Source organism: Maniola jurtina, chromosome 7 (genome assembly GCF_905333055.1).
Source record: "Maniola jurtina chromosome 7, ilManJurt1.1, whole genome shotgun sequence".
Classification (NCBI taxonomy): domain Eukaryota; kingdom Metazoa; phylum Arthropoda; class Insecta; order Lepidoptera; family Nymphalidae; genus Maniola; species Maniola jurtina.
The window spans coordinates 4,060,336-4,086,769 of record NC_060035.1 but is presented as its reverse complement, the minus strand read 5'-3'; the positions used below and the strand labels follow the sequence as shown (position 1 = coordinate 4,086,769).

Here is a 26,434-nt window from a genome sequence, read left to right as displayed (position 1 = left end):
GATTTTAGTAGATTAATGTAATTCCAATGTCACGTTTTTAAATTGAAAATTTACATTCAAGGCTTGCGAATTTGTTCCTATCAAGAACCATGCATTGCATTTGAAATCGAAATAACCCTCCGAGAATTTCGGTGGGTTGTTTATTCTCGTGGGTTGTTTCAATTTCAAATGACAGTTCCTATTATACCTGAATATGTATTTTAAAGTGTTTTTATTATTTCTAGGTCGGTGACTTCCTCCTCCTTCATCTGCTCGGACAGAACATCTCGCTTCGTGTGTTCGGCGAAGTTCTAGACGAGTTAGGACGCCGCCTACATCTTGGATCTAACGCACCATCGGCGCCTTCTACTCTAGAAATGGCGCCAATTTACCCTGACATCGACAAGTTCTCCAAGGAAACGGAGACGTAAGCAACCAGATCTCTAAGGCCTGAATTCCTTCTAGGCTAATATCAGTCGCGTACATTGGGTGCTAGAGGCATAACGCACAACAGAGTTCCTGCGGTAGTGAGGCGGGAGGGGTGTGATGTCGTGACGCGAGAGCTCAGTGATTCGTCAACTTGTGACAACTATCACCCTCCCGCACCGCTGCACAACCGCAGTAGCCTCCTCAGTTATGCACTATACCCATAGTAAGCACCAAATTACAACACTGGCAATACTGACAGCATCCCAATGCGCGCAACCGATGTACGCGACTGACAAGTCACGTGTGACGATTTTCAGTGGAATTCAAGCCTAAGAAACAAGCAATACATCCTCTAGAAATAAATAACGATATTTAAATGGACTCTGGTTCTAGCACAGTTTTTGAGAGTTCCTCGTATTTTTAAGAAAGTCTTGTATCCTCGAATGATATACTTCTCAATTCCTGTGTTCGAGCCGTGTTTTTTCATTCAGGCAGGGGATATTGTTGCTTAAAAATAGTACATTTATCGCATTGACTATATTGATATATTTCAATACACGAATTTCGAAAGTTCATGACATTCCTTATATTTACTGTAGGCAATTTTGTTACTCACACAAAAAGCCGCGATTGCCTTGCTAAATGAAGCCTGAGCTTTAAACGATAAGGTCTCAATAATTTAAGACATTTTTTGATAAACTAACATTAGTTAAAAGGTTTGTGTTAGGAAATTTTTATGGATGTGATGAATTTGAAATGTTACATGGAATGAATTGTTGTTGCTGAAGATTGTTTGTGGAAGGTATAATTGGTTTAAACAAGACGTTGAAAGATGGATACTACAGTGCTTAGTCAATTTTAAAATGTATAACGAATAGTAACATAAAGTATACGAAAGTTCCATATGCATTTTAATTATTAAATATCTTGTGATAAGTCAATTGGAATCGCAACGTTTTTGAATGGCAATACATATCATAAGCTCAAATTTTTCCATGTGTAAAATTATTTTTGTATGTAACAAAATGCAGTTAGTGATAAAACGTTCGAATATACATATACATTTGCTAGATATTATATTTCCTATGATAAAAAAGACAAGAAAAATATTTTGAAGGCATTATTAAAGTACAAACGGTTTCTAATGTATAGACAAGTAACAGTTTGACTTGCCTTTGAAGATTTTTTTTTATAGTGTAGTATTAGGATAAGAAATTTGGTGCAAAAGACAAGGTGTTTATTCTCTAGAAGATATTATTATACTCAAGTAATTTACTCAAAATATTGTGCCATTTAACAGGTATTTTTGGAATTGTAACACCAGAATTGCATTTTTATAGAAAATGTCGCCAATTTGTTGATTTTATCATTCCATAGTAAATTGTATGTCTCCTATGTAATTTGTAAAGATATAGTGTACATTTAAGTGGTTATTAAAGTCAATTTAGCCATATTCATTAAGGTAATGATTTAAGATCTAATAATACTGCTGGACTTGCGCGAATCTCGATTGCAGCATCTTCCAATAGTAGCATAATAGGCCCCAGTACATTTATAAATTTTATTGTAATTTTTGGACTAAGTATTATTACTGTACTAGTATAAAAATGTTCTTGAATAACTATTACACTATGCGTACCCAATGCAACATTTGCATAGATCTATTATTTGCCTAGTTTTATTATAATGTCTCTACGTATTTACTTGTATGTTTAACTCTATTTACACATCTATTTTCTGTAAACACGATATTATTTTACACATGTACCAATGAAATCATTCATCAATCCTATAGTATGTGTACCAATATTGGGCGGACTGTTCTTTTGATGATTATATTTGAATAGTTTTCATTGTAATTTTTGGTTACATTATTCAAAATAAACAAATTAGAAATTAGAAATTTGTTTTATTTTCATACACGGCTTTAACCATGAATAACGCAAGACTAGAAAGTGACAACAAAAACATTTTATACAAAAAATTTAAATAAATCAGCAAGAATCATGCAGGTAGAAAATAATGATGTTGGCTTTATCTAGGGTACTACACGTTAATAACCACGTAGTTAATTTACATTCGATATGGGTACATATAAATACTTGAGTGAGATACTTATTTAAATAAAACAATACCTGGAGCATTCGTGCGATATGCCCTGCTTCTTCTGAGTACCATTTTCAGACTGCTTCAATACTCTTACATTATCATTATGAAAAAAATTAAAAACCGGCCAAGTGCGAGTCAGACTCGCGCATTGAGGGTTCCGCACTCGGGTATTTTTTCCAACATTTTGAATGTATTATTGTTATTGTTTTAGAATGTACAGGTAAAGCCCTTTCATATGATACCCCACTTGGTATAGTTATCTTACTTTGAAAATTGAAACACATTTAATTATTTTAATGATGTCAGATTTGATCTGAATAAATCTGAACAGAGATGATCAGATTTATTCCTGTACTTGTGCTATTAAGACCTTACTACCTGCCAAATTTCATGATTCTATGTCAACGGGAAGTACCCTATAGGTTTTCTTGACAGACACGACGGACGGACGGACGGACGGTGTCTGACAGACAAAGTGATCCTATAAGGGTTCCGTGTTTCCTTTTGAGGTACGGAACCCTAAAAACCCAAGCCAGCCGATCGCACACAGTAAACATTCGACAAGAGATCCAGTCCATCTTCGCCTAGAAAGAGACTAGTCCCGTTTCGTCGATTGCGATAGCGCAAAAGTCTATGGGGTTATTGAGAAAATACCTTTATACTATCACTTACCTATTGCCCCAGTCTAGCTTGGCAACGAGTTTGAGTCGTAGAGCTCTCGTCTGGTCCTGCGTCAAGGTCCCCGCTAAGAGAGCTCGCCTGCCAGCCAGTAGTTCGCGCATGACCTTTGCAACCGCACTGAACCTGTAGGTCTCTCGCTCCTAGAAATAAAGGATATTTTTTAGGTTCTGCAATAAAAGAAGGAACCTTTATAAATTCATCAGTCCATCAGTCTGTCTATGTAATGGATGACGTCAACACTTAGATAAAATTAATCGAATTTTTAATGTGCAGATTAGCATTAATATCTAATAAATGTCTTAAGAAGCATTAAATCCGTGTAAAAGTAAGTTCTAAAATTAATATTAAATGGGTTTCTCAAACAGTCTGTCATTTCATTTAATACCTACCGCATAACATTGGTAAGTAGTATTGCACTGTTGAAAAAATCTCTAAGATAACGTGATTCACGGATAAGGTTTGTTAAACTATTCAGCTATTTCCACGTCCATTAGAGGTATGACTGGACATGATTCAGTTACTTGTGAACAAAGGAACTTGTTACATAGTTCATTTTAAAATATTTTGTAGGTATTATTTGCAGTTAAATTCTTGAGATAATGTAGAAGATTGTTGGCACAATATAAGCAGAAAAAAAATCGCTAAGTTATAAGTGTAAGTTAAAAATTTATAACACCCCCGACAAGTTACAGTAAGAACTAGAAAAGAGCTGATAACTTTCAAACGGCTGAACCGATTTTCTTGGATTATAGCTAAGAACACTCTCGATCAAGCCACCTTTTCAAACAAAAAAAACTAAATTAAAATCGGTTCATTAGTTTAGGAGCTACGATGCCACAGACAGATACACAGATACACACGTCAAACTTATAACCCCCTTCTTTTTGGGTCGGGGGTTAATAAAAGAAACAAATAAAATACACAATTACTATATAATGATATGACTAACTGATTAAGAGACAAAAAACCGCTCAATTGCGAGACAGAAAACAAAGTGATCCTATAAGGGTTCCTTTTTTCTTTTAAGGTACGGAACTCTAATCAAACAAAGAATTAAGAATGAAACATTCGTGTATGGCGAACATGTTACATATTTTTTCACTTTTTTTTCTAAACAGATCCTGTATAAATACCAGGAAGAAATAGAAAGCAACTCTTAGCAACAGAATATTACATGTTTACTTTACGCGGAACATTTCGCAAGCAAAAACTAGTATCCAATATACATATTTGATGACCATTTGTCACGTTCTTGTTTGATTATCGCAGACAAGCCATGCGCGAGAGTCGACATACAGGTTTATGTCTCGTATCTCAACGCATTTTTTATCTTGTTTCCTGCCTTTCTAAGAAAATCACTAACAACTTTAATATATTTTTATGTATGTATCAGTTGCAAATCGGTTAATTCTAGAGCTCTGGAATTTTATTACTGTTGAATATTATAATTATTAGGTATTTGTGCAATGACATCGAAAATGGATAGCGACATCTTTCGCGCTACCTACTCTTTTTACCCGACTACGGCAAAGCCGAAAGGAAGGGTTATGATTTTAGCAGTCTATGTATGTATATATGTAAATATGTATGTATGTTAGTATCCAGATTCTGTGTGTTCCACCGTAGCGCCTAAACTACTGGGCCGATTTTGATGAATGAGGTGTCAATCGATTCTTTGTAATGGCCCGAGTGACATCGCACGACCACGGCCTTTGCATTGAATCTCAATCAAGACGATGATAGCACTAAGCACAATCTTGTTTCTTTTTTTTTTTTTTTTTTTTTTTTTTTCTAATATTTTTAAGGGGCTTTTATAGGTGTCCTATATGCCAGCCCCATCGGTACAATCTAAATAAAAATTAAACTAGGTATATAACTAAAACTACAACAATTTGAGAGAATCACTAACAAATTCATACACTTTCATTGCCGAAACGCTCAAAGGTTTGTTTAAAATACAGTTGAAAATACCAATATTCATAAAATTTAAATTTAGTTCACACATTAGTGTTTCTCTCAAATTGTGATTCCGAACACATGCCAGTAGCAAGTGTGAGACATCATCTACGTTACCACATACTTCACAATTGGGAGAATCCCTTTTCCTCATTAAATGTTTAAACTTGCCTAACGGCACGTGTCCAGATCTAAGTCTAAATGCTATAACTAACTTATTTCTACTAATTTTACTATTTACAAACCAAGGTATACGAGGAGGCTCGGATTGGATTGTTCTATACCATATTCCTTTGTCAAGCGATCTCTCATTAAAATATTCATCCCAATTTTTAAAACAAATGATTTTGAATTTTGAAAACACCTCAGTATAGTGAGGTTCTATGTTATAATTTTTCCCATTTAAAAGAGCCAAATTTGCCAATCGATCCGCCTCCTCGTTACCGGACAGTCCGATGTGGGATGGAATCCACTGAAACTTTATTGAAAATCCCTTATCTCTACAATCTTGTATGATACTAAGAATAGAATATGCTATCGATATTCCGCTGCAACCTTTTGTACATCTAATAATATGTTGCAATGCACTTTTACTATCTGTGAATATAACTGCTTTTCTCACATCAATTTCTAAAATATACTTAAGTGCTTCAAAAATTGCTATCAATTCGGTCGTTAATATCGATATATGCTCATTGTTAACTTTGAATATTTTGTGACTAATACGACTCGGATCATATATAGCCGCACCTGTACCTGATTCGCTCTTTGATCCATCAGTATAGACCTTGTAAAACCCACTGTAAGTATTATTAATCTCCCGCATAACTTCATACTTTAAACTATTGATTTCGTAGGACCTCTTACATTTATTAACACACTTTAAATTAATAATAATAATATCATCATATTTTATGTTACTGATCCATGATTTTAAAGTAAACATCTCCATTACTTTAGAAGAGTTAATAGCTTCTGTTTTGGTCTCACCATATGTGACAGCAAGCAAAGGTTTCTTTTTATTGAGCCAATATCGTGACTCACCTACGTTACTAAGTTTATCTAAACTATTTACAATGCCATTATCACGCCATGATTGTGCCTTAATACAATACTTATATGCAAGATATTTCCTTCTAATTAACAATGGAGGGATACCCATTTCATTTTCCATAACATGTATGGGTGTACTACGAATGAATCCTCCTATAATTCTAAGTGCTTGATTTTGTATTCTATCAAGCTTAAACAAGTGTGTTTTAGCCGAATTATCATACAAATAACAACCAAAATCCAATCTACTACGTATTAACGCAATGTATATTCTGCGCAAATGTTTAGGATGTACCCCCCAACCTGATCCAGCTAATATTTTTAAAATATTTAGATATTTAGTTGCTCTTTCACTAATCTCATTCAAGTGTCTCGTCCACCTTAAAGATTTGTCTAACCAGATACCCAAATATCTTATATTATTTACAATTTGTACAATTTGACCGTGAATTTTAATATTAAATTGCTCTGTTTTCCGTTGTCTTGTAAATAAACATATTTTAGTTTTACTAGGAGAGGGTTCTAAGCCAATAAGCCTCAACTTTTCCACCACTATATTAACGGTACATTGCATTTTGAAAATTAGTTCTTGCCAATTAGCTCCTTTTATGTAGAACACAAAATCATCTGCATATTGACTAATAGCTACATCTGGAATAATATTTTGTGTAATTCCTCGCGTTACTATATTAAATATTAGTGGAGAAATTGGGTCACCTTGAGCTAAGCCCATACTAGTCCATCTCACTATATCTGAATCTCCCTTATTATCAGCTACAATTCTTAAATACCTTTCACTTAAGTAACACCATAAATATCTGCATATTTGCGAACCTACACCAATTTCATCAAGTGCTTTGACAGCTTCGCTTACAACAACATTATTATATGCTCCTTCTATATCTAAAAATAAAGCTAATGTAGGTACGTTTTTAGAAAATCCTTCTTGAACACATGAGGTTACACGAGTAATACAGTCTAAACAAGATCGACCTCTTCTAAAGCCAGAGGTGCTTTGAGATAATAATTGATATTTTTCAACAAACCACTCGATGCGTTTCGTTAACATAGAATGAAATATCTTACAAATGCATGAAATAAGTGCAATAGGTCTTAAATTATTACAGACAGAACCATTAATACCTGGTTTTGGAATTGGCACAATCGTTACCTCTCCGCCACTGATTCGGTATTTGGCCAGCAACAATAATGGCATTATAAAGGTTGAGTAACTCTAATTTCGCGTTTAAAGGTAAGTTATAAATCATCGAATATGTTACTGCATCTTCTCCAGGTGCCGTGTCTTTCTTTTTTAAACATGCTATCAACTCTTGTAAAGTAAAAGCTGATTCTAAAATAGTATTCCTAGATTTTAATTCTGGCATCGGTGCTAATGTATAATCTGGTGCTAACTTACACAATAATTCTACTTTTTGGACATCAGAGGCATACACTTTCCGTTTTTTGTATCCTTTTACCCATCGCATCTTATCCCACATAACAGACGCGGACGTCTCCTCACAAATACTATCACACATATTCTGCCAATCAAGTGACTTATAACGACATATGACCCTTTTACTCTCTTGAATTTTTTCCTCTAATTTGTTAAGATTATCGGGTGTTGGATTGCGACGAAAATTCTTTAAAGCTAGCCTACGCTTAGCGACAGCCTCCGATATAGAATCACACCAATAAGACTGGGGTTTAAATTTTGACTTTGGACTAGTGCAAATTTTAATCTTAGGTATATGTTTATTAGCAGCATCATTTATTCTGTCTATAAAGGAATCATAACTTTGTTGTATATTTTGAATGTTCATAGGAGAGTCAAATGATTCTTGAAGTGTTTCTTGGTAGGAATCCCAGTCAGCCTTTTTAAAATTACGCTTTTCAACCAATTGTACCTTTTCCACATAATTGATAGTAAATTTAATTACTAAATGGTCACTACCTAAATTCTCTTTAGTTACCTGCCATCTAATGCCAATCGCTATATCCGAAGAGACAAATGTGACATCTGGAGAGGTTTCTTGCAAATTATTCTGATTTAATTTAATCCTTGTAGCTTCACCATCATTAATTGTAATCAAACCAGAGTCAAGACAAGCATCCTGTAACTGGTTCCCTCTAACATCACATTTATTCGCCCAATTAGTGTGGTGACCATTAAAGTCACCGGCAATTATGCTACTTACCCCGAATTTTGAGAAAATTCCATCCCAATCAGCCTGTGTAGTGTGAACAGATGATGGACAATATACAGAGACAATGTTTTTTAAATTATTACAGTTAAGAACCTTAATATATACTATTTCTATTCCTACATTACTAATATCTATATTACAAAGTCTAGCTTTTACACTCTTATGCACTATTATCGCTACACCACCATAACCATCAATTCGGTCTTTCCTAAATATATTATAACCGCTAACATTAAAATCATCCTCCTCATTTAGCCACGTTTCACTCAAAATCGCAATATGTATCTTCTCTTGATCCAAAAATGCCTTAAAAATTGTTGATTTTGGTTTTAAACTCTGGCAGTTCCATTGCATAATGTTTAAAGTGCACCTATTGTTGTAGCTATCCATTGTGAAATATACTAAAGAAATTTTTCAGCATGTCATTATCACTGATCAATCCAACTACTAGCATTTTAATCTCCTCTATGATAACTTTAAAAATCAATTTCATTTTATTCTCCAAACTTGTTTGTGAAAAGCACACATCCTTAATTTTTAATAGCAACCTTACAAAGTCAAATCTCTTACGTCTCTTCTCATATTCTTCTCTATTTTCTCCTTGGCGTTTTTCTCTTTCTGTATTTTCAGCTATATATTCTGTATCACCAACTACACGTTCTACCTTACTTCCTTTTTTCTTCCTTTTTTTTTCTTTCTGTGACCCAGTTTGTACCGTCTCAATATTCTCCATTTCTATTTCACTATCTGATGACTCTTCTTTCTTCTCATTATGAATTTCAGCTTCAGTAACTAGAACATCTCTATAAGTCTTATTCAAATTCGTCTCATTATAATTTACATCTTGTTTCTTTCTTTTTAGTTTATTTTACTTGTACCAAGTCGGGTTCAAGTTGTCTCATTTTTTCCGTAGTCGGGTTATAGTTTTTTCAACTTTTTTTTTTTTTTATTAAAATTCATTATAAGGCAACCGCTTGATCACAATCACACCTGATGGAAATTGTTCATGTGGCCTTAGATGTGACGCGTTTTCCTAGAAGATGCCTATTCACTCTTGTTTTAAAGATACCCGGATTGTAACTGGTAGGAAACACAGATCGCGGAAGAGTATTCCAAACCTTAGCCATGCGTATGAGGAATGATGACGCAAAACGTTTCGTGCGTGTAGTACCTACTCTACGAAGGCCAGGCACACTTGGTGACCAGAACAGAGAAATTGACATCAGGCGGCACGTCAAGAAAGAGAGAGAAAGAGAAAGAGATGAGATAAATGTTTACGCAATAAAGAGGAGACGACGAGCGAACTGAATTACACTTTATTGCGCTGGAACAAGTCTCTGTTTAATTTAACTTCTTTGCGCAAAGAGCCTTCTGTACCTGTAAGGTTCTTTAAGTATTCTGTGGTGTAACGATTTTATTTGCTGTGCAGCTACAACTTGTCTGTACCTATAAGTCCCTAAGTCTATAGCAAGTAATAAAAATATCCTCAACTCATATGAACTGACTTTATTCCATCGATATACAATGCATGATAAACTTTAACTTTAATTCTAAACTACTAACTTCTTGAAAACATATTAATAAATCCTAATCTTTTCTGCTTCGAATCAATATCAACCGCTTTTCTTGCCGCCATTTTCCCATCTCCCTCCAATTGTCTTTTCTTTTTTTTAATTCAACTCTAGGCAAAGGTAAAATCGCTAACACAAGTTAACTTACCACATAGAGCTTCTTCCAGAGCCGGGCCCATTCTCTTAACACGCATGCTATCTCTCGCACCAAAGGATCGTCTTTTATCTCGGCGATGGCCGCAGCACCACTGCCTTTGACAGTACATGGTCGAATAGAAACCACGCTTGCAGGAAAAATGCCCCAAGCAGATCTGTTCTTTGTACTGAAACCGCGGAACCAACCTGAAAGCAATCATAATGGCTGTTTATCATTAGGTACAATCAGTCGCCATCCCACTTCTGAACAAGAGTTTCTTCTCAGAATAGGAAGGGTTTTGGCCGTAGTTCATAAATTATAACGTTAACCAAGTGCAGATTAGCAGACTTCACACATCTTTGAGAATGTTATGGAGAACTCTAAGGTCTCAGGCATGCAGCAATGATTCCTTAAAACACCCATAACACATAAAAGAAACGCAAAGCTTTTTAGATGAAATCTTGAAGTACTATGTCTCGCTGACAAATATGCACAATAATACGCGCTGTCCAGCCAACATCACGTCACATCACTAACTCACATTATAAATGCGAAAGTTTTTGTTTGTTCGTTTGTAGTTCAATTACGTCGCAACGGAGCAACGGGTCAACATGATTTTTCGATGGATGAATGGATATATAGGTCGGGACCTGGAGTATGGCTTCGTGTAACATGGAGTATATGGCTAATTTTATCCCAGAGAGTCAAAGAGTTCCTACAGGAAGATTTAAAGCCTGAATCCACACTGAAAAATCTGGTCTGGATTAAACTTTTGGGTGTTCTAACTGTAAATATTCATAATAAGATTACATTTTTATCATTACACAATATAAATTATAATCGTAGTGCTGTTACACAACCTAGATAATGAAGGTCAAATAAGTAATCCTAGCAATTGAAATAGTATCTTTCATCTCATAGCTGAACTGAATCTTGTAATATTTTACATCATCATTCATCTACACTAATATTATAAAGAGGTAAAGTTTGTTTTTAGGATGTAATCGCTGGAACTATTGAACCAATTTTGAAAATTCTTTCATCAGTAGAAAGCTCTTTATTCCTGAGTGTCAGGCTATATTTTATTTTCAAAAAATTAGAGATCGTTACGAAAATTGTAATAAGCTACCCATGCAAAGCAGGGGCGGGTCACTAGTAAGTTATACAAACACAGAGTACAGAGTAATGTTAATAATACTCAAAATATTGTGTACCTCCATTTTCTTCTAATATCTGTATTGTTTCACCAATCTCCAGTGGTAATCCTGATCGAACATCTCCTTTCCAGTTATACACAGCTGTAAAAACATTGAACATACTCAATAAATAATATAGTACATATTAGTAAAGTGATTTGGTAACTGTATTTTTTAACACAGCCATATTCAAAATTAAAGACCCTTGCTGTGCTGAGTTTGTGTTTATTCAGGCTAATCTCTGTGAGTTTTTACACTTTGGAACCGAAGAATTGATAACTGCAGCCTCATTTTTGAGCATAAAAGATTATGTAATCCTAGCATTAAAGTTAAGATATACAAGGAACCAAAAGCCTAATTTGGTATAATATCCTAAACCGCTAAATATATCTGGTGGTTTAGCAGATTATAGCACATAAGGCTTTTGGTTTCTTGTATATAATGGATTTCTGCAAAATAACGCCTGGTTCTATACAACATTTATAAAGTTAAGATAATCACACTGCGATTAATATGTTGTTATTGGCTGAATTTGTGGTAAGCCTGCTACACTGTGACTTTTTAGCCAATAGCAGAATAGAGTTAGCCAACAGGAAGTTTGCAATCATTACACTAGCTGTCAAACTATAGTGCTAACGTAGCTCTGGCTAAGACCACTGATATAATTAACTGTAGACTAAAATGTATATAATGTAGTTCAGCAAATTCCAATGCCCTATGCAATAAAGTATGAAACTTGTACTCAAGCTGGTACAACAGCTGAGTTTTGAACCTTGAATCATGCAAACTCTGTTCATATTGTAGTTGTATGCCATAGCAATATTAGGTTTGCAATACATAGGAATATTTATCATTCATACTTTATTTAGGGTAAAACATATAGTAAGAATTGTATGATTCATACACTTTAATGAGTTAATTGAACTTGGGCTATAAGTGACTTTGATGTAACTACATTAAAATAGATAACTAGATGCAATCTTTAGGATGTTAAGCCGTACACATATGACATGTTGACTATATCCTTAAAAAAAGTTGCACAAGTTCAATAAATAAAACTTGTAAGTATGTTTTGAAGTGTCTGGCGGTACTTGGCGATAATCTATATCTATACTTATAATAAAACTATAACTGGATAGTTTCTGTACATTAAATAAATTTTGCATTTTTATTTTTTATCAATATAGAACTCAAAACAGATTTTTTTTTAATTTTTGCCTGTCTGTGTATCTGTTTGTGCATTCTTCATGCTGATACTACTGAATGGATTTGAGCAGAACTCTGCAATATGGATTTTATAATAATTGTTTAGAACATTTCACAATAAAGGTTTATTTGATTATATCCCACCCATGCAAAGCTAGGGTGGGTCAATCATACAAAATATGAATAAAATTAGAATCTTAGACTAAAACCTAGGATACCAATTTTATTCATATTGATAGATCAATAGAGAAGTGGCTATTGTTATTGCTATATTTTTTTTAAATAAAACATACTAAAGGGTTTTTAAAGTTTATGTCTGTTTAGACTAATTTTTGAATGGCTGAAAGAACCAGCATATTTATGGGACTTCTAGGCAGGTAGACAACATTGCAAGGATCTAAGCTAACTATAAGATGTCACAGAAGTCTGAGCAAAGTCAAAGTAAGCTCTATATAGATCTCAGCCTTAACTCTATGGGAAGACAGTTATTCTGCATAGATTAAGTCACAGGCAACAGCTAGTTTTTCAATATTTATTTATAGGGGTTTATTTTAAAGTACATAAGCCCTATCTTATCTTAGAATTACTTATTATCAGGGGAATAAATTATTTATTTGTATCCCAATTAAGTAAGTAGTAAGTACCTATGTAAATTGCAATAAAATCGTAAATTCGTAACATTTTTAAATAAGCCTATTGATAGTAGTTAAGTGGGAAAATGTATAGGCTTGTTTTCTAATAGGCAGATTATTTATCTACAAAGAAAGGAAGTTAAATAAACCATTTTATAGGTAGGCACACAATAAGAATCGTTAGGTGCTAAGTAAATATCGTATAAAGTTATAATGTGGTATCAGGGTTTTAATACATTAGGTTTATTTTTTCTAAATGGCAGTAAAGGAAATAAATAATAAAAATTCATAACATGTTTATACGTTTCCTGTAATTATGCAGGATGTATTGTCGATTGAATCAAACGTCAAACTTACCGACAGCTAATTTTGGAGATTTCGATGGAATCCACATTTTATAACAATATTTAGCCGCGAAATCACAAGAATCACGTGAGAAATTCGTACTATTTCATTGTTTCGTTTAAAAAATATAATACAAATTATACACAGCAACAAATTCACCTGCACCCAAATTGACAATTAACCATAGACTATCTAGATATTTTTTAATCATAGTTAGCCTATGCCATAGTTTTTGGCTGAGGAATCTAGCCTTTTAAACTCTATAGAGATGTGCTTTAACATCTTTTTAAACAATATAAATAAATTATTATTTTAATAATTGTAGTTAATACAAAATCCATCCATACCATCCATAATTTAAAAATGTGTCTCTCTGTCTATCAGTCTGCATGTCTATCTGTCTGTCTCTCTTTTTATCTGTCTGTTAGCTTTTTCCGGCCCAACGGCTTAACCGGTTTTGATGAAATTTGGTCCCGGAGACAGACATGTTCCCACGGGAATCTGAAAGGCCTATCAGTTTCACCGATTTACACAAGAAGTGGTAGCTTGTGTCCCGGAAATTGGCATAGGCAACTTTTTATCCCCGCAAAGCAAAAAGTTCCCACAGGATTTATGAAAATCTAAATCCACGTGGATGTAGTTACGGACATCATCCAGTTAATAATAACGTTTCGTGTCGCTAGATGGTTCTATAAAATTATTTTGTATGTTTGCAGTTAGATTAGGGCAGTTAGTTACATCATAAAATCTTATTTTAGGCTTTATTTTGGTATTATAGGTCAATTTAGAATACAATTATTATTTCAACAATCAAAAGCACTTGTAAAAGTTAATTTGAATAGAAATAATATATTATCTATAAAAAAAAATATTCTAGAGTCTGGCTAATGAAAGATGAGACTGAAAACGCCCGGCAAATTCAAAAAAATTCAGAGGGCAGCCCCAAACTTATGGTGAAAAATTTGAATAACTTAATTTGATACTTGCAATAATTATTTAATTTTTTTAATGTTAATTTACAGCATAGAAATGTTTTCCCACATAGTTATCCGGTTTTACAAACCTCTCTATTTTTAAAAACTCATCAAGGGGTTGGGGCAGTTGGGGGTTCGATTCCCAGACACTTTGATGTCCCTGATACATCTTCCAGTTTTATTGTCAAAGAAAACATTTTTTGTGTTAAAATCACAAATCATAACCAATGCTGTATTCTATTCTATGGTAAGTAAATTATTCTTTTACCAAAGCTTCCATCTTCAAGAGTCCAAGGTTTACTCCTTTAACTTTTCGGAGTAATGTATGTCTTTAGCAAAACAATTTTTAGGTATGAAACGATTCACTGCGATTAATAATTGTCTCATCTAGTTAGTTAGTGACAAAAGAGTTAAATAATTATTTTTTGTAAAGCTACAGTATGGCTGTTTTGTGCAATATTATGATAAAGCTAACTTTACTGTTATTGTAGGTTGTAATATAACATTTTCAAGTTTCCTAATAATTTATTCAGGATGGATGATGAAAATTTATTATTGAGTGAGCAGTAGTTATGTAGTTATAGTCGGCGCGGTGAACCTTGATCCCTATGACAGTTCGTGTTAGTGATGGGTCATGTCTATGGTCGTATCGATATTTTTTTTTTAGACAAATGCGTGGCTTGCATTCATCCACGTTGGTAAACATGTTTTAAAAAATATTATAATGTGCATTTTTAATGTCCATTATGTTGTTGTTGTATTAATTTAAGATTTTTGGCATAGATTAAGTAGGTAAGTAAAACGAAAGTTTCCAACCTTGTTATTTTCTAATAATGTTTAACCCGGTAAACACGTTTTTGCTATATAAGTATATATTTTATCATGAAAATGAATGTTCCCAATTTATTTATTTTGTCTGAAAAAATTTTGTTACTATAACCTACAATAGGCTATAATAATATTATAGCATATTTTTAGATATAGCCACACTATTTGGTCGGTTACTACGACGCGACGCGCGCGATCGCTCTTGCCGATATCGATACTTGCCGCCCTAGTCGATAATGGTCACACGACGTAAGTTTTGCAGGACGTAAACATAAATTCAAATTGAGATAACTTCTTGTAAATGTTAAGAATTGTTAAAAATATCAACGGAATATCATTTCTAATGGTATAAAGCTACGTAAAATTTATAAATGGCATTTTTAGACGCCCCCAATATGATCCCAATTTAATGGTGACGCCACTACAATGTTATATGGTGACATTAGCTGTCAGTGTCATAGGGATCAAGGTTCGCCGCGCCGACTATACTATTTGCCATAAAAAGAGTGAGTAAGACATCGCTTCTGTTCGGTGTTCTTAAGGCCACGAGTACCACGACACCACAAGCCATTTTAAAATAGCACTTGATTCTGTTATTTTATCTTAAGCATAATAGCACGTCTCTAGTGAGCAGTCATTCTCTGTTCTCTATGACATTCGCAATGTCATACTGTGGTCATACTCAGCTGTCAACGTCAAGTAGTCAGCTGTCACTGTCAAAGTGACAGCATTGTTTGGCGTTGTTGGTTGTTTTTGTATGGATTATTCTTGGACAAAACGAAAATCGAAAATCAACTAAACTACCAAATAAATCGAGTCAAATCAAATATTGAAATAAAAGAAATAACAAATACGAACTTCCAGCATGGCAGACGACTTCATTCCACTAAACCAAAGCACCCCTGTGCAAGCAAGGTGGCAAGGCCAAGGCAAAACCCAAAATAATCAGAGTGGATATCAAAACAATTGGCAACAAAGGAACCAGCGGCGACGTGGACAATATAACCGATGGGGAAATAACTCTCAATATAACAATAGCTTTGGGGTAAGTAGACACAAAGTAACATTTTCTCTAATGGGCAAACATAACATTACCCCTTGGGCGTATAAGACTGGCAAGGCGTTGTATGTTGGTTAAAGTAGCCAAGGGACCCTCTTTTTTAATTCACACATAACCCAAGTTAACTTGAGCTTAATGGTTAAGGTGATATCGGACAATTTGCTTAAGGGAATGTTATTTTGTCATTCGCCAGCTCCTCAATTATCCTCATAACCTTTACCTTCCAGTAAATATGATGGAACTTCCTCATTAAAAAGTCACATTTTAAGGATTTTATTGATTTATAATCATTTTTGCAGAGTGACTGCAACAGCAGTAGCTATGGCCATGACAACAAGAGCAACATCGATCCTTACCTGCATCCGTCCATGTTGAAAGACCCATGGGAACACTTGAGGCAACAAAAACAATGACAAGGCTAGACCATTAAAAGTTTATACTATAAGGACTGCATAGTTTTAAACATAATTTTTAAGATTGGTGTAGTTATTTTATTTAATGATGACTATGTTTGAGTGAGTGCACACATACTTATTGTTATGGTGTGGTTGGCACTCAGTCTCAATCGCAATATGGTTTACTATAGGCACAAATGTGTGAATGCTTGTGGGTATATTTATTACTGCACCCAAGGCTGAACTGTCATCATGAAATAGAACATCTTTATCTTTGTTTGCATATAAATTTTAAAACTGAAGGCTTATTGGTGGAGAGTTGAAGGGAAGTGTAATGTTTTCTAAAATAATATTTTAAATATTATTTCAAAGTAGCTTTATTCTCGTGAATTTGTCCGCATGGACTATACAAATTTCAAACCCCTATTTCACCCCATTAGGGTTTGAATTTTTAAAAATCCTTTTTTAGTGGATTACAAATTCATAATAGCTATCTGCATGCCGAATTTCAGCCCAATCCGTCCAGTTGTTTTTGCTGTGCGTTGATAGATCAGTCAGTCAGTCAGCTTTTCCTTTTATATTTTTAGATAATGTAAAAATTATCTGAAGCAAAATTACTTTATTCAAAATAAGTTTGTAATCAAATCTGCAAGACTGTTGGCAATATTATGTCTTTGGGAGCCTATTCTTGTACTATTTATTGACTATGACAGCCAACAAGCATTTTTGTAGAGTCTTCTGCTCTTGCACATTTTGTATTTTTTATCTTACTGCGAATTTTATACCCCATGTAATATGAATGTAACATAATATGGTATAATGTCATCGAACCATATTTATGTTTATAAAATAAAATAATTAATGTGATTCTGTAAATAAATAGTTAAGTTTTTGACTCTGTTTTGAAATCCTTAGAGATACTTATTTCATCCTTGCAGACTCAAGTGGCGCTTCATTTGCCATGAAACAGAAGAATATCTTCACATAACTATTCAAGTAGGCACAAAACCTACACAGTGAGTGGGTACACAATCAACCAAGCCCTAATCCACTTGATCAGTAGGTCACTCAGCGAACTTGTACAGTCAAAGGCTGAAAGTCGTTTAGAACCTTAATGATCATATTCGCGTGGCACGGGTATGCACATGCGTTAGATGTGTGTGGCATATTTATAGAAAAGGTCATAAGTGCGACAGATTTTTGATGCAATAGTTTCGCGGAATTGCTACTAGAATTCTGAGGCTGACCACTACATTCAGTTTCATACAAAGTTCAAAAGGTTTTGGCGCATTTTGAAAACAGCGTCTCCACGTTGGCTTGCACTTGCCAAATGGACCAATGCATACTGGAGCCATAACAAAACATCATTTGTGCATTAGGGAACAATGCAAACAGACAGAGTAGAGTGGAGTATTTTTATTCTAATAACTACATCTCAGCTTTAGGTACCTTATACTTTGACATAGGGCCACGCGTCGCGGCCTCTGGCGAGTCTGGACTTGGCGCACTTAAATTGTTATTTAGGACCCTGATCAAATACGCGTATAGACGGCTGGTGTGTGCTGGCCCTTAGAGTTCAGACTAAAATTTGAATGACCATTTTTTCATACATTTATTACCTACATTTACAGTTTTATAACATCACAGTTTTCCATTAAAAACTCAATCTAGCAGTCAATCAAGGTACAAAATGACATTTGGATTGGCCAATAATTGCGGTGCCAACTTTTTTATTAGGGGTCGGTTCAGTTGTTTTACATTAGTGACTTGTAGTTATAGCAAATTAAGCTTTATGGTCACTTATATGTCGCAATTGAATTAAAGCCTACCTTACCTACCCCTAATCGGTTAATACGCGGCGTCGCTAGAATGCCAAATGTTTGTCTAGTGGTACCTAAGTAGCCACGGCCAAAGTTTCCCACCAGATGAGACTTGATACAATTTTAGAAATACTAAATTCCCAATCTCAAATTGCCTCTGTCAAGAATCGAGCCTAGTATCTCCTACTTATAAGACAGCACTTACCACTTCGTTAGGGAGGTCACTGAACGTGGTAAGTGCGTGAATGATGATTGATGACAACGTTGAAATGAGGCAGAAATAACATTCAGGTAGCAAGGAGTAAGGTTGACGGCCACTCTGGCGCAGTGGTAGGCGCTGTGGTCTTACTAGTGGGAGGTCCCGGGTTCCATTCCCGGCAGGGGTTCGGAATTTTATAATTTCTAAATTTCTGGTCTGGTCTGGTTGGAGGCTTCAGCCGTGGCTAGTTACCACCCTACCGGCAAACCCGTGCCGCCAAGCGATTTAGATTTACTGTACGATGCCGTGTAGAAACCAAAGGAGTATGGGTTTAGTGAAAACAGCTGTCATATCCCTTCCAGGGTAGCCCACTTCCATTTTAGACTGCATCATCACTTACCACCAGGTGAGATTGCAGTCAAGAACTAACTTGTATCTGAATAAAAAAGGAGTTAGAAGGACTGACAATACTGCTAGACGCAACGACCTCAAAGTGCTGACGGAGAGTGGGTGGATGAGGAAGGCATAGGACAGTGTGAAGCAGCGGTGGCGCCCTCTCTAAAAGGCCTATGTTGATATGTTTATCAGTGGACGCATATTATGTTATTCAAGCTGATTGATAAATAAATGTAAAAATAAGGGTTTCAAAATATAAAAACATAGGTAGGGAAGATAGTTTCTTGTTAATAGATTTTACACTTTAAATCGGTGGTAGTCTTCAGCTATTCTAAGGGCTTGTAAAGAAGGCCTACCTACATAAGTGTTTGAATCCAAGAATATTCCTCATTCACAGATTACGGAAAATCCAAGTAAAAGCCGTCTAAGTAGGTACTTAACTGCTTACTTAGGTGTACTTTGTATAAAATCAGACCACTTGATGCTTCTCCAAAACTCATGCCAATATAATTCCTTTATGTAACAAATATTACAAATATCTACCAGTTAACTTGGACTCTTTCCAGTAACCTACATTTAAGATTTAAAAAGGAGGACCTACAGGCTACAGAGTTGAGCAATTGAGTTTAGGTCAAAGGCCTATTTTGCTATATAAAATTGGCTAAGTATTTTACATTTTCAGATTTCTTAGCAGTCAGTGAAACTATAGTAAAACAATTTACGAAATTGCCCCAATCAATCAGACCCCACGCTATTTCGAAATTAAGAAAGGCATACCCACATGTTTGCCTACATTATGTACCTACATACCTAATGCAAATAAGTTTGTTTACTTAGATACAAGATACATATTTTTATAAATAACCATAGTATGTTTGCCTACTTTGTATAAATTTTGAGCTCTGTTCAAATGAAAAATGGTATTTAACTAGGTATGATAAAAATGTACCTAGGTTGTATAGGTAGAGTCATTTGAGTGACATTGATTTTATTTGTCTTTGCTAGTTTAGACCATATAATATAGACGAGAGAAGCTTTTGCTGGTCTCAAAGGTTCCTTTCTATGCTTTGCAATGTTTTTCAGTGGTGACCTTTACCACCCCCGCAGTTTGACTAAACAATAGTTGGGTCGAGACGTAGAAATTATTTAGGAATCAGAACCGATTTTGTAAGGGTGTCTTTCAAACAGCAAGGTAGGTACATGTATTGCGAGTGGGTGCGTAATTGGCGTGAGTTTCATGAAAACATGTTTGAACTTTGACCATAAATAAATAAAGCAATCTTATTCGTGGGTTTCGATTATCCCTCGCTAAGCACCCTAGCAGTACCTATCAAGTACATGCACATACCTACGTCACGGTAATGGTATGTAATATTACCGTGCCTACGTAGTGGATCGGTAGCCCAATCGTGGCAATTTTGCGTTTTGCTGTATTATAGGTACTTATATCTAGGTACCTACCAAAACAAATGAATAAACTATCGAAGTTTAATTTTTCTTCCCAAATGTACACAGTTGTCAACAGTCGAGGTAGGTACCTACCTATTTCATAATAGGGTTAATTCATGATTTTCAAGCTCATATTAATTCTCCCTTTGCCCTTCAAATGACTGTTAATTTTAATTCTATTAGCTGTAGCTACGACTTCAAATTACTGCAGTTTATATTATTAGGTACCTATGTCAGAAATGGGTCCGAAATCGGTCCTACTGGTTAATTGCCCAATATGTTAATTTCATGCGAGGGAGAGCTTGTTACATGGTTGCAAAGTGCGTTTCGAAACTATGTTCCTCATTCGTGCGGTTTGAACAACCCTTTGTGTAGAGCCGGAACATTCCAACTTTAGTACAACTTTAGTAACTACCCTCAGTATCTACCCATTGATAGCAAGTATACCAATACCTATCTAGACGTAACTTTTTTAAGTAGGTATATTAAGAATCCGGCATTACTCATTAAAAAGTTAGGTAACTTTTAGTATAGGTAACTTATAGAATTTTTGATTTATTATGTAGTTGGGTAAGTAGGAATTCTATTTGTTTACATTTTCATGGCATGTTAGTAATAATTTAAATTTTCCTATTTAATAGGTAATTACTGTTTTATGATAGGAATTAAATGGGCAGGTGGACAGGTTTAAAATTAGCTATGGTCGTCCAGGCAACTTTGTCGGTCCTTTTTGTGGTTTGCAAAGTTTACGTTTACCTACCTACTTAAAAATTAATGCATTTACTTCTGAGCGATTAGAAATCTCATTTTGGCCATAGTAACCTTGTGCTGATTTTATGTTACCTAGGGCTCAAGAAATTATCTGTCTCTATTTCAGTTTTAGTTGCAACTTACGACAGTCACTGATTCTGTAAATCGCCATAATCAGTACCTACCTAGGTATACTTACACATCATGATACCATTCGGAGAATTTTCTGAGAACATAGTTTCACTATCCCATTAACCACTAAATGACCAGGTGCCGTAACGTTCTTCTACATCATTAGTTCTACGAATCCGTAGGAAATTGCTACGCTTTACGTACGGATATTTTTTCCTTTTTCGTCTGAGTTTTTTAGCTTAGACATAGCAGTTTCAAGACATCAGTTATGTGTTAGACATAAGATTTCCACAGAACACGGTCTTGTACTATTTATGTCCAGCTGCTTACAGCGAGTCTCTTGAGGTTTTCCATATTACCAATTGGGTCTTTCTATGTAGGTACCTACTACGTACATAGTACCTCGTATAACAGGGCCTCTCCTTTTTCTTCAGAGATGGGTAAATTGAGAAGTTTATCAATCAAGCAACGTTTATTTGTATTTTGAGTACCTACAAGGATATAACTTGCAAAGGGTCACAAAGTTCGTTTTGAACAGGGATCCCCGCCGTGTGGTTTTGGTCGGCCTTTTGTGTGGTCGCAAAAGTTATACTTTACTGTAGCTTATTATCCTTAGGATATGCTTAACTTTTGCCCTCTTATTATACTTTCTCCTGCATTAGGGATGTACCCAATTATTAAATTTTAAGATCTGCTGTATTGATTGTGGTTTAGATTGAAGGCGTAGCTTTTGGTTTAATTATCTCACCTATTTTTTTTTAAACAATAGGTTGTTAAAAAACCTAACCTAACCTAACCTATTGTTAGCAATACCTACCAATAGCTTGGATGAATTATAATAATTCGCCCAAGCTATTGGTAGATCCTTGACATTCAGTATTTCTCTTACGCGTTCCATATAAAATCCGGACAGTTGAATAAATAATTTGATTTTCGTGTGCCTTATCAGCCGCTATCGAAATGTGATTAAAAGATCGTCTGGCGGTTGCATCGGTATAGCGGAAGCTCGCACCGAATAATCGCATCGATCGCCAAAAAACTAACCCACATACGCACTGGCAGCGTAGCCGGAATTATTAATCGTGAGGAGTAAAGTGTGGGGTGGCGAGTGGTGGCGCGCGGTGGTGTGTGGTGGTGTGGGGTGGTGTGGGGCGGTGGCAGCGCGCAGGCGCGGGCGGGCGGCGGGCACTCCGCGAGGAAGGCTCGCGCGCTCCGGCCGCGTTCGAGGCGCGAGCGACCGCGATGCGCGTGCTGCCGGCGCCGCGGCCGCTCCCGCAAGCGCCGCGCTAACCTGCACCGATGCAGTGGCGAAAACTAACCAGGTTGAAGTCTTCGCCGGGCGGACAGTCGCGCGCTCGGAGGATGCTCTGCTGCGGCCGCAGGAAGGTATGCGATCCGATCGATAGCGCGCGCCGAAACCGTCGCCCCTCCCGGCCCGCACGCCGACGCCGTTCGACGACCCCGCTTAGCAAGGCCTCGCTAACTAAGAGCCTGTGAATTTTCCTGGACCTACTCCCTATTGTCATCACGCCCAATTACGATTGTATGTTATGTGTGTGATAACGAGAAAGGTTCTACGATTGGCATAATGATGTTCTTTCTGTCTTGTTATTATTTTTGGTTTCAAAGACCTATCTTACTACTCATACTAGTAGAATATTCTCAAGTAGATAGGTATCTTATCTATTCCTGACGCAAATATCTATTTAGACCGTTAAAATAGCTTGTTTTAGAATAGTCATATTAAGGCTATCGTTGTCAACGATCCCCCGTCGATTTCCTACGTATGATATTATTGTTCTTATCTCTATCTGCCCTGGTTCGTGCATTCTCGGTTCCTAGATCGGTACATTTGTGATAACCAAATTTCAAATTGCTGTGATTGGCTGAATTTACCATGTTCTTGCTGCGACAGTGAGTTTGAGCCACTAGCGGAACAATGTTAGCCGGTCAGAAATGATTGCAATTAGTCAACCTGTTTGACGTCCGTGTTCTGTTTTCGATTACAAAAAAGAAAAAATTGTTGTTGCAATCATCAATTTTAGCAAATAGTGAAAGAGAGTCGGCCAATCAGAGGTCACAACTACCGTCACACTTTCTGTCACACTATGGCAGTAGGCATACCGAGTAATGAAAACAATTTTTCATTCTGTCTAGGTCGAAGTAGGGTTGCCACCTGGCTCTTTTTGATTTACAGGCTACACGATCAAAAATACGGGGTTAAGATTTGAAGAAATTTGAAAATTTGAAGTATTTGAAGAAATAGGCGTTGGTTCTCTCTGAAATGCATGGAAAGCCTATTTAGATATTTCAGTTTATTTGTAAGTTTTGTATTTTTTCTCTGTATGTTGCCGTGTCTTGATTGGTGAACTGTGTTTGCAATGTGGTTTTAAATAAAAGATTTATTTATTTAAATAGCTTTTAAAAACTCTTAGTGTTGTAAAGCAAAATGTTATACATTTCATGCATACAATCTTCTCATTTCAACTTAAAATTACATTTAATTCGTAATTCCACCTTCACAGTATCAATACTATGGCCGTAGCCAGGAATCGATTGCGGGAGAGGTTTTATTAGGGCCGGAACTGAATCCTGTCATGAGGAAAAAAACATTCGCTCAACTTTATGGGCTAATTACCTGGTTAGTGGAATTTCGCCTTTCAATTTGACAGTGAGATAAAATACAACAATAAAAAAGCGCGAGCGCAGTGAGCGTAAGTGTTTTTGGTTCAATACAGAAAAAATTAAAGTGAAAGGGAAACGAGTTTAGCCATAACAAGATTTTATTTTTAAAGCTTCCTATCCATACTAATATTACGAATACGACAGTATATCTATTTGCCTATCTATTTGTTACCCTTTCACGGCCCATCTTCTTTACCAAAATTTTGGTACTTACTATTCAGAGGTAACTTGCATCCCAGACATTTTTTTTAGGCGGCTTTTTAGCCCGGAAAATCCCCCACGGAATTTTTAAAAATCTAAATTCATGCAAACGAAATTGCGGGGTTTACACCAAGTAATAGAAATTCAAAGCGCGAGTGAAGTGACCGCGAAATGTTTGATATATTTCCAAAAAAAAAAATTGGTAAGCAAATGCAAGAAATAGTGTAAGTATTATTTTAGGCTTAGGTTTTTGACGGCTTCCCAGGCGCAGTCGCCATTTCAAAATTTCTGGTCTGGTGGGAGGCTTCGGTCATGGCTAGTTATATGGTTAGTATGGCCCTAACGGCCAAGAAATTAGACTGCAAAATATACAATTTTTGCAGTTTCCACGTCAGTACCTGTCGAATTTTTCTAACAGTGTAAGCAGCAGAGCTGAGTTTACCATCAAGTGTTGATATGTGGGTGTTCCATAGAAGCTTTGCATCTAACATTATACCGAGAAACACGGGGTTCTCCTTTATTTTCAACATATGATTATTTATCAATGAATTTATGTCATTTAAGGTCCTGGTATTGGGCAGTGTGAATTCAACACACTTAGATTTCTTTGCATTTGGAAGTAAATTGTTAGCAATAAATCAGAGAGTGACCTGTGATATGGCATTACATATAGTATACATTGTCAAAAATTATAATATTAAAGCTGTGCGTATTGCGTGAGGAATAGGTTGCAAGAGAGTTGCAACTTGCAGGGTTTGATGCATGCGCTATTGCCAGCAAACATGAGACATATTTTTATCTACAGGCAACGTCTGAGTAGGTAACGCATACGTCTAACGTAAGTTGAAATGTACCAGTGTATTTAGTTAGACCTATTGACAAGTTTGGAGTTGGGTGCAGTCTAAATGTGGCCCGTGTGTTTAGACTGTCAGTTTCTGTCAGTTTCACGTGTCGTCCCCCGCACTTCACCACCCCGCTTGCACAAATCGAGACAGCACGAAATTTTCAAGATTTCTGGGTGTAATTTCTGGTTTTCGTAGTTCCCACATAATTATAACAATATAAAATATATAACGATAATTTTTTTACTACATAATATTCATTAAATTTTCTAGGTCTGTGGTTTTTCCAAATTTCATTAAATTGCTTCGTTGTCTAGAAAAACGAGCACAAAGTTGGGCCTTTTTTTAAAGAAAAATACAAATCTTTGAGCCCCTGTAATTTTAAAACTACATATTTTTAGAAAAATCTAAAACACCACAGACACAGATATTAGTTTCTAGACTATGTCTGCAAAATTTCATGGACTTTGGTTGCTTAATATTCAAATGAAATGGGAACTACGATTGTATGGAGTAAGTGACGGAGACAGCCCTGTTAAGAAAAAAAATACTAGGTATCTATGTATGAAACTATTTACATGGCGCCAAATTACAAGATAGGATTCACAGAAATCTTGAGTTAAAATGGCATCCAGTAAAAGCGTTCTAAGTTCAGACAGCAGGCAGTGCTTTTATTGATCAAGTATAAATAAAGCACCTCGCAGCAAATTGTCTGAAAGCCTACGACTTAAGCGGCTTTGTCGGAACTTACAAAGCGTTTCATATTTCCCTCGCGCAAACAAAATCCTCATACCAAGCACACATTCCCCTTGAATATGCTGTATTGACTTTTATAAATTGCTTTCATCAGATTCATTGAGTTAAACGCTCATAAATTGTATTAAATTAACGCTCGTAGAAATTAGGGTTGCTCGTGAGATATCATACGAGTATAGAGATAGGTAGGTGCCTATCTCGCCATCTTGTCGATATTTTATCATGCGCTAAGGAAGAAGCTATTAAAATGTGTAAATTTGATTTTATTCTGCCGGATGAAATTATGTTAGGAACATATTGATGCTGCGTGAAGGTATCGAGTATGATATTTAATACTTATAAGATATTTGATTACCTAAGTTAGGTACTCGTAGGTACCTAGGTGCAATGATAAAATTATGCATGCATTATCCATACTTAATATTATAAATGCGAAAGTGTGTCTGT

The 26,434-nt window shown here is 35.6% G+C and overlaps 5 protein-coding genes and 1 long non-coding RNA gene across 12 annotated transcripts in view; 3 read left to right on the top strand and 3 right to left on the bottom strand.

Annotated features, from left to right (window-relative positions):
- The window catches only part of LOC123867152 (innexin inx3), a 33,108-nt gene extending 30,819 nt beyond the window's left edge, over nucleotides 1–2,289 (top strand). The window contains exon 9 of the mRNA XM_045909041.1: nucleotides 225–2,289. Within this exon, the coding sequence (XP_045764997.1) occupies nucleotides 225–410 (186 nt within the window). The 3' untranslated portion in view covers nucleotides 411–2,289. The remainder of the gene's footprint in view (nucleotides 1–224) is intronic.
- LOC123867150 (dedicator of cytokinesis protein 3) overlaps nucleotides 1–13,675 on the bottom strand; it is a 78,884-nt gene extending 65,209 nt beyond the window's left edge. For all 4 annotated transcript variants that reach the window (XM_045909035.1, XM_045909037.1, XM_045909036.1 and 1 more), the window contains exons 1-4: nucleotides 13,513–13,675; nucleotides 11,336–11,419; nucleotides 10,134–10,327; nucleotides 3,190–3,338 (exon numbers count right to left, since the gene is read on the bottom strand). In XM_045909035.1, coding sequence (XP_045764991.1) covers nucleotides 3,190–3,338; nucleotides 10,134–10,327; nucleotides 11,336–11,419; nucleotides 13,513–13,549 — 464 coding nt within the window. In that variant the 5' untranslated portion in view covers nucleotides 13,550–13,675. The remainder of the gene's footprint in view (nucleotides 1–3,189; nucleotides 3,339–10,133; nucleotides 10,328–11,335; nucleotides 11,420–13,512) is intronic.
- On the bottom strand, nucleotides 5,109–6,346 carry LOC123867153. Its single transcript, XM_045909042.1, has 2 exons — nucleotides 5,380–6,346; nucleotides 5,109–5,320 (listed from the first exon to the last, which is right to left on the bottom strand). The coding sequence occupies exons 1-2, from the start codon at nucleotides 6,326–6,328 to the stop codon at nucleotides 5,316–5,318; spliced, it is 954 nt and encodes a 317-aa protein (XP_045764998.1). The 5' UTR covers nucleotides 6,329–6,346; the 3' UTR covers nucleotides 5,109–5,315.
- Nucleotides 13,676–15,258: 1,583 nt separating the features above from the next.
- Nucleotides 15,259–25,477, bottom strand: LOC123867155. 3 transcript variants are annotated; one of them, XR_006796350.1, is made up of 2 exons: nucleotides 25,465–25,477; nucleotides 15,259–15,790 (listed from the first exon to the last, which is right to left on the bottom strand). It is a non-coding gene; the product is annotated as an uncharacterized LOC123867155 (long non-coding RNA). The 3 variants fall into 3 exon arrangements; XR_006796351.1 differs by lacking the exon at nucleotides 25,465–25,477 and adding an exon at nucleotides 25,228–25,242; XR_006796352.1 differs by lacking the exon at nucleotides 25,465–25,477 and adding an exon at nucleotides 20,308–20,318.
- LOC123867154 lies at nucleotides 16,021–17,649 on the top strand. Its single transcript, XM_045909043.1, has 2 exons — nucleotides 16,021–16,347; nucleotides 16,662–17,649. The coding sequence occupies exons 1-2, from the start codon at nucleotides 16,168–16,170 to the stop codon at nucleotides 16,773–16,775; spliced, it is 294 nt and encodes a 97-aa protein (XP_045764999.1). The 5' UTR covers nucleotides 16,021–16,167; the 3' UTR covers nucleotides 16,776–17,649.
- The window catches only part of LOC123867151 (rho GTPase-activating protein 100F), a 63,964-nt gene continuing 60,234 nt past the window's right edge, over nucleotides 22,705–26,434 (top strand). For both annotated transcript variants that reach the window (XM_045909040.1, XM_045909039.1), the window contains exon 1: nucleotides 22,705–22,889. In XM_045909040.1, coding sequence (XP_045764996.1) covers nucleotides 22,803–22,889 — 87 coding nt within the window. In that variant the 5' untranslated portion in view covers nucleotides 22,705–22,802. The remainder of the gene's footprint in view (nucleotides 22,890–26,434) is intronic.